The sequence below is a fragment of the Poeciliopsis prolifica genome, unplaced genomic scaffold (genome assembly GCF_027474105.1).
Source record: "Poeciliopsis prolifica strain line A6 unplaced genomic scaffold, Auburn_PproV2 SCAFFOLD018, whole genome shotgun sequence".
Taxonomy (NCBI): domain Eukaryota; kingdom Metazoa; phylum Chordata; class Actinopteri; order Cyprinodontiformes; family Poeciliidae; genus Poeciliopsis; species Poeciliopsis prolifica.
The window spans coordinates 6329859-6344901 of NW_026562393.1; the positions used below are offsets into that span (position 1 = coordinate 6329859).

General features: G+C 36.7%; 1 protein-coding gene across 2 annotated transcripts in view; it reads left to right on the plus strand.

Moving 5' to 3' along the window:
• Positions 1-15043, plus strand: part of dock1 (dedicator of cytokinesis 1) — a 200497-nt gene that overhangs the window by 123402 nt on the left and 62052 nt on the right. For both annotated transcript variants that reach the window (XM_055042817.1, XM_055042818.1), the window contains exons 28-29: positions 7591-7692; positions 10335-10429. In XM_055042817.1, the coding sequence (XP_054898792.1) occupies positions 7591-7692; positions 10335-10429 (197 nt within the window). The remainder of the gene's footprint in view (positions 1-7590; positions 7693-10334; positions 10430-15043) is intronic.

Below are 15043 nucleotides of genomic sequence, written 5' to 3' on the forward strand. Positions count from 1 at the left end.
GTCAGAGCCCTGGCTTAAGATATGTCCTTGTCCTGCACACTTGAGTTAAATAGTGAAACTGACTCACTTTATGCAGCTAAGCTTTACAGAGTTCTCCTAATGAGCTAATTTTGAAGCTAGGTGTGCTGAAGCAGAGACATTTCAAAGTTGAAACACACCAGCCCTTGAGAACTGGACTTTGAGACTCAACTTAACAAAACTAACTTTAACAATTTCATTTTATTTACTTTTTTTTTTTTTTTTTTTTTTTCCATTTTTCACATTTTAAAACCAAACAAAACTTTCACAGCAAGTTTAATGACGGACCTAGTTTGAGCCTCTTCTAGAAATAAAGTATTTAGCTTTTACTAAATCACAAGGTTTGAGGTCAGTTGAGCACAAAGCAACAAAAACCACCAATGTCCTGAGCTTTAGGTGTCCTTGTCATGCAAAAAGAAAAATCCAATTGTGTCGCCTTTGTGGCTCTTTAAATATAAATGAGATTGGTGGATAAGATCGGTTTCACATGAGTTGGTGAACTGAGCCTCAGATATTGTGAATACCTTGGAGCTGAGCTGCTGGTAATGTTGGTGCTGACTGGTCTCTGTGGGTACAAGTTTGAGAAAAGTTTATTTTAGAAGTCATTGAATATTTTAAGCTAAATATGTTCGTCCATTGTTTATGCTGTTCAGGAGAGTTTATATTTAACATAATTTGCATTGAAAAACTGCTGTCAGTGAACTTTTTTCATTGGTCCCTGTTTAAAAGCAGACAGTGTCAGCTAACTTGTGTGCAAAAATAGTTTATTCAGATCCCAGAGTCATGCAGAACGACAGAACAGTCATTGACTAAACAGCGGATGTCTGGTATCCACAGGGGTTTGAGACCACAGCTGCTTGCTCAGAAATGAAATCCGCAAATACTTGACCAAGTGCAAAACTCAAAGGAGCTTTCGAGATCAAAAGGAAATTTGTTCCTGAGTTATTGTTTGCCAGGTGCTTAACAGTGCACTAGCAGCACAACACAGTTGTATCAAACTGGCTGCTTATTTTAGACTGACAATAACACATCCACCCCAAAGCTTTGTTATTGGGCTGCCAACCAGCAAGAGGCTGCAATTTTAGCACAGGAGAAAGCTGAATATATTCAGTAATAATGTGACAGTGGAAATATCTGGTATTTCACTAGATTTGGACCCAAATTGATGTCACTTTTTCATGGCTATCAATTGCCATCCTTGTTACATATCATGTGCTTTAATATTCTTTATTCATAAACCAAACCTACATTTTTCCTTTACATAGACATTTTCATCTTGCATTTCTGACAAGTGCAATACATTTTTAACATGTTTGATGCAATTGAAATACAGCTCAAGTTTTCATTGTCTTTTTGCTAAAAGCTTGTTCATGCTAACTTTTATTTTATCTATTTCTTGGAACAAAATGTACAGTAGTTGCCAAAGAAAAAGAGGGACGTTGTTTACTTTCCCAACCTTTCTCAATTGTAAATATTTGAAGTTCTTCCCTTGCAAATATTTGCATTTTTAGTTGAAGGGGGTTCGTTACCAGTCTGTCACATCAGCTGCTCTGACTGTATTCAGCCACACAGCATGCCTGAGAAAGTTGACTGTCATTTCTGTGTTGAGTTGGATTCCTTGAAGGAGACGAGAGCTGTCAGTTTATTCTGGCTTGGTAGCGCAGCAGTCATAGCAGAGAAAAAAGGAAGATTTTTTATTTTTTTTTTTACTTTTTTCTGTGTGTGTTTGAGAGAGAACGTGTGTGTGAATTTAGAGGCTGATATTTTGTGTCTGTTGTGCAGCAGCAATGCCACAGGAAGTCTCTGCCACTGAAAATGCATCCACCAGATATGTCAGAGGGAGCTTGTCCCTTTCTGCTGCAATTCCTAAAGGTCTTTTCATCAAAACTACACCAAAAGATCAATTTAGAAATCTTATGGCAGGTTTAAGCATATTTACCAAAGTCTGAACTTTGACTGGGCCATTCCAGCACAAAAATATGCACTGAAGTACCTGTCCATTGTAGCTCTGGATGGGTTGTTTTCTTCTTGGAGGCAGAATCTGTGCTCCAGTCTCAAATCTTCTGCAGTTGCTAAGACATTTTTCTTACAGGATTTACCTGTATTTAGCACAATCTATCCTAAATCTTTAAATGTACACAAATGGTCATTAAAGAAGTATATTTCTATTACAAACCAAGTACCTATGTCCTGATTTTTTAAGAAAGTGGCATTTTATCCAATGCTTTGTCCTTTTTTGGTGCTAGCTCACAAAAAAGAAATATGGATTTCAGTTTTTGTCAAATTATAAGTGGAATACCACCTGCATACAAATTGCACAGTCAAAGAATAGAAAGGGATGGAAAAACAGCAGCCCGTGAGCACTTCTCACACTGGCTTGTAAAATAGAGGCAGAGTTGACACATACAATACACTGCACTTGGCCACTTGTGCATGATTCAGCAAACCCACTTGGCTCCGACATGAGGCCACCAGAAAGGCAGAAAGAGCCCTCTTTCCGTTGAATCGAGTAGGGAACTTGTCAGAGGGCAGGTAAAACAATCCACATGGTATTTGCTTTTTTAGCAGCAGACATCTTTACGCTTTCTGAGTTCCAAAGGAAATACTCCAGTTTATATAAATTCCTGATATCTTGCGGTATCACGAAGCTCGAAGGGACATTTCACACCTCCTTGGATGAATTCATTATGTTTACCTAAACAGAAACATTCACCTATGGAAAAGTTAACATGTGCAATTGAGTGAAGGACATTTTTTCTTTACAGAAAAGCTTGTAGGCTCATCACCAAGCAGGAATCTTTGACTATAGAGGGAAAGATGTTACTCACCAATCATTTTGGAATGGTAGACAGGATGGATTTACTGGAGCATGAGGAGTTTGTGTGGGTCAATTAATGCACTCATTTTTCACTAATTAAATAAAGCTATTGTTGCAGATAAATGTCCACATCAAGAGATTTACTGTGCTACTAATTCACCATTGTATGCAGAAGTAGAATATTTTTTTTGTTTTGTTTTTATGCTTGAGATATCTAGAGGTTTCAAATCACCAAACAATATTTTTTAATAAAGATAGTCAAATATTGACTTCAGTTATTAATGGAAGACATGCACACATCCCCACAATCTCTCCCAAAAACATATGAAATAATGGTAACCCTTCTTCTTTTAGAAATTTCCAGTGCACATTTATTTATTTACGTAAGTAAAGCTTCCTTCTGTTTTTTAAGTATCACATCACATGTGTAAAGAATTCTGTCTGCACGTCATTTCCTTTGTAATCAGCCAGCTAAGTCATGTAGTGTCAGGCTGAGAGTGAAAATAGAAGGTAAGTCATTTTGACTGCTGGTGGTCATCAAACCCTCTTTCTCTTTGTTCTCTCTGCTCCCTTGCTAGTACTCTCCTCCCCAGAGATGTGTGGCAACTCAGGACATGGCTCAATATGGACTGGTGTGCCATTTCCCCACTGGCTTAATTGAAGGCCTAAAACAATGATCAGCTAATGCAAAAGCCCTCCCCAGCTTGTGCAAGCATAATTTTTTTCCCCCTTCGCTTCTGTCAGGTGCTGAAGTGAGATGAATTACAAGACGGGCACAAGCTTGATAACAGCTTATGATGCGTCTGGCTTTGCCCTCTAATCACAGATTTTTCATTTCTACTGAATTTCTGTTTCATTTGCCCTGAAGCATAAAATGGATATTGAGTCTAGGTTTGGGAAATCTACAGCTCTTAGACCTGGTGATTGATATCAGGAGCAAAGTTTCCTTTATTTATTTTCAGAAAGAACAGTAGATATTTTGCATCTTCATCATAGCGGTATGTTAATAGGTTTTGTGACCCTTGAGTCCGACATTATTTGCCAATGATTATATATGTCGGTGAATAAAGATCACGTGGGGTTCCTCCGGTTTCCACTATTGTCTTCTCATTTCGACTCCGATAATCTGATGTCACCGCTCCTTTTCATATGTATGTTTCTAACACAAAACACTTTTTCCTCCCAATTACAGAACGTCCACAAACTGTTTCAGTTTCGTAGTAGGTGTCTATCCTTTGTCTCTGTCTCATGAAGTCAGGTCCAGGTGGGAAACCAAACGTCCCACTCCCTAGAGACACTGCTGCTAGCTTTGGTGAAAACCAGGGTGTTCCATAGACGAAGCTGATATACACTGGCCACTGCATTAGGTAGATTACTACTTGTTGTAACAAGCAGTCTCCTGCCACCTAATTATAGCAGTTAGGAAACCACTTTGCTGAAGCTCAAACTGAGCACCAGAATTGGGAAGACAGAGGATTTAAGTGGCTTTGATCATGGCAATGTTGTTGGTGCCAATGTGCTAATCTGAGTACTTCAGAAAAATTAAGGTCAAAAATCAGATTTTTGATTTAATGAGGATCATCCAAAAATGAGAAAATATCTCCTTTGCATGGTGTCTTTTTGATGTCAGAGTGAAATGTACAGACAGGTTCAAGATGATAAGGCAACATTAGCTCAAATGACCAGTTTGATATCCACTATATCTTGAATACGCTCTAAATGCACCGCAAATCACCTATGATGGCTCAAAGTTTTCAAAATTGGCGAATAACAGATTGGAAAAATTTTGCAGAAGTGTCACAAATTAGACATGAACAACAAAAAATAATAGATCCATCCTGTCTTCTATCAACAATTCAGGTTTGTGGTAGTAGTATAATGGTGTGGAGGTCAATATATCTTAATGCATGTTGGACACTTTTTTACTCTTTATGTAATAATAAATTATTTAATCTTGTGACTTTGCTGGAAAATTGCATGACATTTAGAAAGATGCTGGTCAGTTAACTTTGGCTCAACGCCCTCTCCCAAAAAAAAAAACAAAAAAAAAACTGCTGAGTTATTAGGCCTGACAGGATGTGCAAATATTTTTTTTTTGCTCTGTTCTTTCACATGTACTTATGTATACATCAAAGGGGTAATTGATAGACTCTGGAAATAGTGCGGAGAAATATTTTGTTCCATCTCCACATCTTTTTTTTTTTTTCTTCTTCTTCAAGAAGGCCTTATTTGACCTACCTTCCTTTAACTCCCCTGTTTAAAATGAAAGAGTTGTCATGGTAACACTACTGATGTCATTCCAGTGAGAAAAGTGGAGAGATGAGCCACAAGAGCTCTGGCTGGCCTTGGAGACCTTCTGGTTTACTCCACACGCAGATTGTCACTTTAATAAACTTGCACAGACTGTGATATGAGTGCAAAGATGATAACTTTACTAAACTGGGCAACTGTGAACTGGACTGCAGACCTAAATATTTCCATTTGCAGACAGATCTCACATCTGTTTCTTTCATTTACCCCTAAGCAGCTTCTGTGGCATGTTTTTTTTTTTTTTTTTTTTTAGATTTGGACGTGTGCTTGCACGATCTATCACCTCTATTTACTCCACCATCAGCTGATTATAATACCTTGAAATCGGTGCTTAGCAGAACTATATATGCCTCTCACACTTGCTTGTAAAATCGAGGCAGAGTTTTCATTCATTGTATTTCATGTCATAGAAGCACAGTAACATTTGTTTCAACTTCTATTGTAATTTAAACTGATAAGTGGCGGGCCAAACTATTCTGTCCCTTTTAATAGTTAAATTGTGCTCTGGGGATGCTTTCTTCTGTAGATGATTGTAAGAGAGATGAAGCTAAACAAAGTACGATGGGAGTTTTCAGAAATAAAGTCACCTGTTCACAGCTGCAGGTACATCACTTCTCCTTTGGTGCTCTTGATTGAAAAATAGGAGTCAGCTTAAGGGGCTTACATTTTTGTATGCTGCCTCAAAGCCTTTTTGCAAGTCCTATGCTAAGGGCTACAGCGCGTGAAGTTTGCTGAGGGCATTTTATCTTGAGGATTCATTCACAGCTGAAGAGATGCCAGGAATGAACAAACATGGGATACCCTCCAGCTGATCTGGCTCGTCTTTTTTTTGCAGGGTCGGAACAGATGCAGCAGAAGGCTATAAGCCGATGGTTTCTGAAGATTGTTGTCTTCTTTGAACCCCTTTGCTTCTTTTACTAATAAATTGACTCGCAAGCTTGCATATTCACTGCTATTGCAAAAAAATCCAGCCACCGTTGGTGACAGGGCTATTTGTGTGTATGGGAATGAATATGAATATTTTCTTCTTCAGCTTGGAGAATAAAACTTTCCATTTTCCTCTTTTATATGCTTGCTTGAACAGTTGTCTTTGTGCTACTTTCAACTTCTTTCTTAGCTTTCAATGCTGAGGAGCTGAGGCTAACTGAAGCTTACATGCCCTCACTCAACCCTTAAGGGTTACATCGCTTGCATGATAAATTCACTGTCAACCCCCACTTTTATCATGATCTCCAGATTTCCCCAAGGTATGGATTTGGTGAAGAATTCATTTTTTCAAAATTAAATGATGGCAAAAGTTAATTGCACTGGGCAATCAACTCCCAACAACTTCTCTAGCCAATAGAGCAAAGACTACACTCAGATATTCATCATGAACATCATAAACAAAGGACAATGGGACAATGGCAAAGAACAAAACATAAAATCCCCAACCAGAATATTTGGTCTGTGACAGTATTAGTATTATAGTTTTGGGGCTTGTGTTTTTCTTTTTTTTTTCTTTTTTTATTTTTTTTTTTGTTTATTTTATCATTATTAATAAGTGTTTGCATGAACACTACTGGTGGTTGACTAGCTAATTTAATCACCTCCTCTACATTTTTAAAGTTTATACATGCACCTTTATATACATAATAAAAGTAGCTTCAGTATATAGCATCAAAGTCAGACAATGGGGAGCAGTTGAACATCTAAAATGTTTGAAGCTCAAGATCTTGTGGCACGAAACCCTGACTAACTGTAGTGTTTTTCTTTTTCCTCTTCATGTGAGTGTTCTTTACTAACTTTTTTAGTTTTTGCAATATTGCTTCAGATGTTCCAGTTTAACTTAGAAACTTTGAAGAACTGCTGTTTCATTTTAAACAGCACCCACATCTTGTTCCTGAAAAATGTCAGTAGCTCTTATTTAACTTTTTGTTGAAATGGGTTTCCATTTACTCCCACGTCTTTTCTTACTTATTAACAAATATCACTTTGGTTGTTTTGTGTTCCTTCTTCTCTTTTGCTCTTGATTTTTTTTTTTTTGGTGACTGATTATCTTGATTCTCTGAATAAATCTCTTGAGTAATTACCGTTGAATGACAGCATCAGCAGGTTGTTTTCTATCGACCAGCCGCACATTGACTTTTTTTTCGATTGGCTTCAAATTTACAGCTAGGACGGCAAACTGCAGTGCTAAAAACAGAGCTGTTGGGAACTCACAGGCTTTACAATCAGTGAAGACAAAAGAGCGGAGGAGTGGAGGGTAGCAGGTTAATGAGATCACCCACTAGGTGAGGTCGCCCACCTCGTCAAACCGGGGAAGGCCGCGTCTGCTTCAGGAGTCGGATCCAATCAGCGGAGCTTGTCGGAAGCCATCAGAGTCAGAGCCGCAGAGTCATTCTGCCGCGGCTCTTTGATTTAAACCCGATTGTTTATTGAATCCACTTCCTTCTTGTTTCCAGGGGAGCTTTGTGGCCTGCATGACTGCCATCCTGAGACAGATGGATGTATATCATTATGGTCATCTGATCAACACTTTTGGCAAGATAAGAAGTGATGTAGTGGTGAGTACATCATAATATATCTGCCCTTTTCTATAAGATATTTCAGTCTACATTTGGTCATGATAATAAAAAACTTCATATTCTTCTGTTGCTAAAAATTGGAAGGTTGGGCATTGCCAATATTGGTTGGGCCTTGCTCAATATAGGCATTACCTCTAACCCTTCTATAGAAGGGATTAAAAATATATATAATTTGGTAATTGAATTCATAAATAAATATTGTTTTCATATTTAGAAAAAAGTCATTTTGTTACAGTTAAACAAATGAACATTATCTTAGTCCTAGAAGAAAATTTGTTTTCCAGATGAAGAAAAAGATAGGAAGCCTTACCCCACAATACCCTCTTTAGCTGAGAAACATTTAGTAAGACACGTTTTATCGCCATCTACAAGAGTCTTATCAGTCTGAGGAAAGTTTCCCAATCCGCTTTTAGACATGAGATATTTTAAGAGTTTCTTGCATGAGGTAAAGATCTCAGGTCTCATTTATAAAACACTGCTTATGTTATATACTAAAAGTGCAAATACGCCCATATGCTAAAGAAAAAAAATCATGATTTATAGAACCATTCGCATAGACACCAGAAAGCAATTTCTCCTTTAGATCACAGCTGCATCGCCTTCTGTTCCACCTTCTGTTCCCCACCTCACCATATGCATTGCCAGTTTCCCCACCTTCAACAACAGTGTATGGGCCAGAGTTTGCGTGAGGAACTTCACGTTCTCTCGTCAATTTTTTTATTTTTTTTACAGACGACAGCCTTATAGGAAAAGCAATGTTTCAGGCCTCGATTTGTTGCAGTATAGTTCCATTGGAGCTTAAATGTTTTGACAAATGATGTCACATTTTCCTCAAGCATCCTCTCATACCTGGTGAAATTTCTTCAATTTAGCTACAGCAAAAATCACCAACCATGAAATTTCCAGCTCTATGTTTCACCATCTGTATGAGGTTCTCTTTCCTCAGTGCTCTGTTTGTTTTTTCCAAAGCACATTCTTTCTCATTGTATAGGCTTTGCAATTTAAATATCAAGAATCTACTGTAGGTCCCGTGATAACAATTTAGCCTTTTTAGAAATTTATTTTAGCTTTTTAAGGTAAACCTGCCTGAACAGTTTGTTGCTATGTGTTTGTACTTGTATCCTCTTCAAGGAAGTAGAATGCCTGATTTTGAGAGTTCTTTAAATTCTTTACCAAACTCACAAGTTGGTGTAACCTTGTGTCTGAACGGCCCTGAGAACTGATTTGATCTCAGAATGGTGTGTTTTGCTTTAATTTATTTTTACATTTTTTGGCAGCAGCTTTTTTTTGTCAGAAGTTTGTGTCAGTGACTGTCAAGCCAGCAGTCTTCACCATGACCGTGTGGGTTACAGTATGGTCATAACATGTATTTTCTTTATTAAAAGTCTCCTTTTGTTGGTTTATGATATTTAAATTTTCCAAGAAACAGAATTTTGTGTCTTTATTAACTGTAAACCTTAATCATAGTAACTTGCAAAATTTAAATTACAAAGCATGCAACTCTACACTATATGTATATATAAATTTTTGAATTGAATTACTGGAGTGAATTGACTTTCTGATTTTTGTCTTACTTATTGAGAGGCATCTGTAAATTCTTGTCCTCCATTTATAGGTATGAAATTGAATTTCTTAAAGACCTTGCCTTCAGGGTTCTACATGAACAACAGAAACTGAGGAAAATGGATTACTTATTGCAGCCAGCATGTAGTGGGAGAGCAGGAATAAATCCCAATGATTTTGGTTTTGAGCCCTAAATAATCCTGCCCTTAGAGCGGCATTTCTCCAGTAGCTGTTGCCAGATTAGCATTCTATTGCTCTTTCCCAATAAATAACAAAATCTGTCTGTCAGGGAATTGGGGAGATTATGGAGCAAGGATCAAATATCAGATTAGCTTCCGAGGTACATCTGTTGAAAATACAAGTAGTTTTTTTGGAATTTACCTTACATGACTGCAGTAGTTTTTGTTCTTATTTCATTAATTCATATTTGCTGACATCCTGATAGGTATCATATAATAAATAACAACATTATATGCCTTTACATAGCTGTAATAAGAAATGTATCATAACCAAATAAAATAGTATTTTCTCATATGTTAGAGACAAATTTTTGTTAAGGGGACATATTTAGACTCACACATTTCAGTGACCCAAATGTCTTTGTTATTCTGCAGTTTCCTTCATGTGCAAACCCTCTTCTATTCACACACATTTATTTAAGTAGATAGGACAATTTAATGCCAGTAGTCTGGCATTATGTTGCTAGTTTTTAGACATTGCTGTTAAGAAGAAATCTCCTGTCAGATTGTGTGACCAATTTCTGATCACTAATATTGTAAAGCAATTTTAGCCAAACATAACTTCTCTTTCAGAGTCATTTATAACACAACAGCTTAAACTTCTTTTTTAAATTTTGTCATGTCACATCAACAAACTTAAAAAAGAAAATGCTTCAAAGTATATCAAAATGTGGAAAAGTTTAGTGGCCTAAAAAAGATTGATACAAGTCTTTATAATTTTATAAAATAGAACGTTAATGAAGACCTCCTCATATTCCTCTGATTTATGAGGTCAGAAGAATAACTGTTCTCATTTTGACAACTTTTTCTCTCTCACAGGATTTTCTTATGGAAACATTTATCATGTTTAAAAATCTCATTGGGAAAAACGTCTATCCCTCGGACTGGATCATAATGAACATGATGCAAAACAAGTAAGTGAAATTTTGCTGAATTAACACACTACAAACACAAAACAAAAAAAAGTAATGCAGCTTGAAAACGTCCATTTCTGCTGTTGCTAAGGAACGGCAGTGGGGAGTGGGTGAGAATATTTTTTTTCCAAATGTTTTTCTCTCCATGCAAATATCGGCACAAGGTCTCAGCAGTGTAGCAATCAGATGAACAGTCAGCGCAGCCTCAAACAAATGCATGAATTATAAATGTTTTGGAGTATGCTGTCTGCTAATCTCCAAATTTAGTCTCAGCATCTCTTTACTTTGCCAGTTGTTGTGCCATAGCAGCTTTCTCTTTTATTAATGTTGCCTTGCTTGATTTTTTTTTTTTTAATAAAGTAAGAAAGATTGAATACATTTTTTAGTTCAGGAGTTTAGTCAAGAGCTTTTCTTTGTGCATGTTACCTGAAAATGTTTCCTTGCAGTAACAGAACGTGTTGTGAGGCACTGTTAGGTTGACACATCAGAAACTGACTGTGAAAACCCGAAGTCATTACATTTCTTGTCTACAAGCGTCTGAGTCAAGATATATTCCAGATAGAATGAAGACATCTGCTTTTTCAGATTTTTCATTTCCTTTCAACTTCTTTTGTCTCATGAAAAAACTTGGAAAAACATCAAAAGACATGCTGTGTTTTTTAATACTCCCTTAATTCTGCCTCCCTTCTACTATTCAAGTTGACTATATATCATTAAAAGACTTGAGCCATTTGTCTCTCACAAGGTCTTTTTGACATTTTTGAATGGAAGAACACCCGTGGAAATTATTCAGGACGGATGGCCGGACAGTAAAATGGACGCTCGCAATGATGAATGTTTGGACGGATAGATGCTCGGATGGATGAATGCATAGATATAAAAAAAATCCAAAAAAGTGGTTCAAACCAATAAACTTATCTACTTCACGCTATACAATATTTGGCGTCTTTTCAGACCCTTCCTGCTGCATACCACTGCCAGCAGTCAGAGCAATGGAGACCCCATTCACTTTTGTGTCCACATTGCAAATGAATCATTTTGTGCAAAGCTCAGAAATTCAATAGAGCCATGCTTCCAACATTCATTATTCCGAGCCCTGACTCCACCTGGTGCATGTGTTTGAGGGAGATGGTTTTATGCCAGAATGCGTGGACACAAACCAAGCTGTATTGTTATAACCAATAGGAAAATCCAACCACAGTAGTCACCGCTAAGCCTAAGGAGGCAAGCACGGAGATGATGTTAGAATAACTACAGACTCAAAACAAGAAAAAAGTCCTTAAGGTTTAAAAAAAAAGTTGATTTGGGGTTTAATCACACTTCAAAGACCTTACTTTTTTTTTCATTGGCAGCTTGATGGGACAGTTATTGTACCACACTAAATTTCTTACAAAACTTTAATGTTTCCTCAAGCTGCTCGTTTCAAGTTCAGGCTGTACAAGAGGATACATTTTTTTTTTTTTTTTACTTAATTCTTGAACAGACTGAAACAAACAGTCATTCCCTTTGGCAATGAATCATACTTAAAACACTTTTTGTCTGGAACCACTGAAGATTTTATTTTTTTATTTATTTTTTTTACCATGGAATCAAATAAAACCAATCAAATCAAATTATGTACGAATGCTTAAGTTGAGTTCTGTTTTTGTAAGATTTTTTTTTTTCCTTTTTGCTTGTGTGGAAAAACAAGCTGTCAAATATGACACTACATGAATCTGTCTGTGCATTACAGGTACTGGCTGTGTGATAAAACTGCTTATGAAGCCTGCTTATGAACATGCTTCTGCAGAATATGGTAGAAAGACTCCATCTCTGGCTGCTTAATAATCTGAGTATCTCCTGGTAAACTGGGGTCAAACATTTATTTTAAACGGCACATGCATTAGTCAGAATTTGTTTTTGTGGATGTAGAAACTAGCTATTTGCAGCAGGTGTTGTGCTTATTATGCTGACCTCTATTTGACTCTGAGCAGTTTTCAGCCTCTTCCTATTCCTGCCGAAAGCATCGTTTCCAGCTAGGGCATTTGACTACAGATTGCATTGCTAGATTTAGATTATATTGCTTTTATTCATGCAGTTGATTGCTGCATGCCACATTCCTTTTTAAAGAAGAAAGTATTTGCTGCCTGTGTCACAAAGTAAAACACATTGATGTGTTTTGCACCCAGTTCCGTTCCAGTGAGCAATGACATCTGTCTTCACGTTGGCGAACAAGGGAGCCCTTATTGACCTTTCCTTAACCTCATACTCAACATTTCAACATGACTCATTTTGCATTTCACATTAAAAAAAAATCTCATTTAACAATTTGAGTTGATGTAATCCTGTGATCCAGCCAGATTGATGACACCACTGAGGTGCCATTGGGTATTTTTAAGCTGCTGCTTTGTACCGTGGTGCATAGAGTTTTATTTTTGATGCCGACTTGAGACCAGTGTGTCATCCCCTTTGCCTCAGCAGACTCTTTGTCAGCTAAACCTTTGTACGCTTGTGCATTTGTGACAGGCAGCCAAAAGATTAATTCAGCATTCAAGCTTGTGCATTCTGTCACTTGCTTGAGGTAAATTGTTCTTTATTTCAATGAAAAACAAGTCTGTCAAATCCTGACTCATCTCACCTTCTTTATACTTGGGCTTGTTGAAATACTTCAAGTGCATGCTTCATGACAAATTAGCAAAACTCCTCCATTTGTTGCCATCCGCCTGAGAGTGTTTGATTGGATGTGTTCCTGCCTCCTCACAGAGCAAGGTGACACAATGCTTCATTCCATGACAGTGCAGTTTATGTTTTGCAAAATCTTTTTTCTTTTAATTGCCTTAAGCAAACACTGAAGTTGTAACATATCAAGTCTTGACTAGAGCTTGGCATTGTTGAGAAACACGCTGTTCAATTAGATTTTAATTGTAGAAACCGAGATAATTACATAATTTTTGAATTATCATTTTTAAACATATTTGACAAATATTGCCATTCTGACTGACACGCCTATTGAATTCTTAATAGTTGACCAAAACATCAAGGCAGACTTTATTCAAATGAATGTTTAAAATAACCAAATACGCTTTAAAATTTATACTCAAAAATGGATTTTGTGGAAACTCAGTATGCCAAACCTTTTAAAAGTTAACAAAAGGGCAAAACAATTATTTTGCCCTGCTATTTGCAGTTTGGCAGAAGTGTGCCCATCACTGTATTCCTCTTATGCCAGGTGATCCATATTGCACACCAGGCAATGATTTGACTTTTGAATAAATTTTACTGCCAATTATAATTCATTTTAACTAATTTGGATACTAACTGCTCCAGTTTATATCTGTTGTGTGTGCTACATTTAAGTGAAAAAAGTCAGTGCATAAGTGAACTGTACACAGAGTAAATATATTCATTAACTAAGGTAACTGTTGCAACGTGCAGCCGAAGCACATGCAGATTTGCGTAGTCACTCTTTTCAATGAAGATCTTTCAGCACATCCATCTAATACTAGTACACCAATATTCACTTTTCACATTTCAATAAACAAATAGTTTTTTTTTCTACGCAATAGGAATGTTATGGTATTTGATCTTGTCTTTAGTTGTAACATCTAGTACTGTACAAAGAGCTTTATGACATGTTGGAATACTCTTCAGTCTTCTTCATTGATATCTTGACTGTGATGAACTCAGGTCACGTTTAGCTCAGTGATTTGAAACCCCTACTGTCAGCAGATGGCTTCTGTTATGTACCCACATTGTGATAGCACCACTAATGAGATGGGCTTAACCTCCGACTCTTTCCTCGGCCATAAGCTCCTACTTTCCTCCGGGTTGCAAACGGATTTATGGGATCTAATTGCCCCGGTGACGGCAGCATCAGCGGGGTCAGCCACAGACTGTTGTTTACTACTGCGCCAACTGGCCACGACTAGCCTTTAGGCTAACATTAGCATTTTGGCTAATTGTAGCCTTATTGTAGGCGGCTGCTAATGTTTAAGCTCATATTTTATAAATGATTTTACAATTTCCCCATGGGAAAGTATGTTCTATTTTATTATTAATTTGGTGTTAATAGATGAGCGATTTGTCTGGTAACGAACTGCAACGAAGTATAAATCTGATTTTTATTTTTGTGTTGAATGTTTGTTTTAAAATGTATACATATAACACCAATGAAAAAACTAAAAAAAGTCACTTTTCTGCCAACTTCACCAACTGTACTATAATTATTAAGTTGTATAAAATAAGTAGTATTTCAAAATAGCAGGACAAATCTTATGGTTTTTGAACAATAACAATAGTTGTTATTAATCTGTTGCAAAGAGATGAGTGTTTTCTATTAACACAGTGCCACAAAGTAAACATTTGAATTTTAATTTAGCAAAATTTACAAACTATAAATTTCTTGTCTAAGCAGATAAATAACATTTCAAAAGAGCTTATGGTTTTATAAATAGCAATATTACTTGTTACGAATTTGGTGTTTAGAGATTAGCTTTTTTTTTTTTTGTTTTAGTAACGAACTGCCACAAAGTATCAATCACACATTTGTTTTAAATGTTTGTTTTATAGCACCAATGACAAAAAAGAAACTTAATTATTTCTGCCAAATTCACCAACTGCACAATTCTTGGTAAG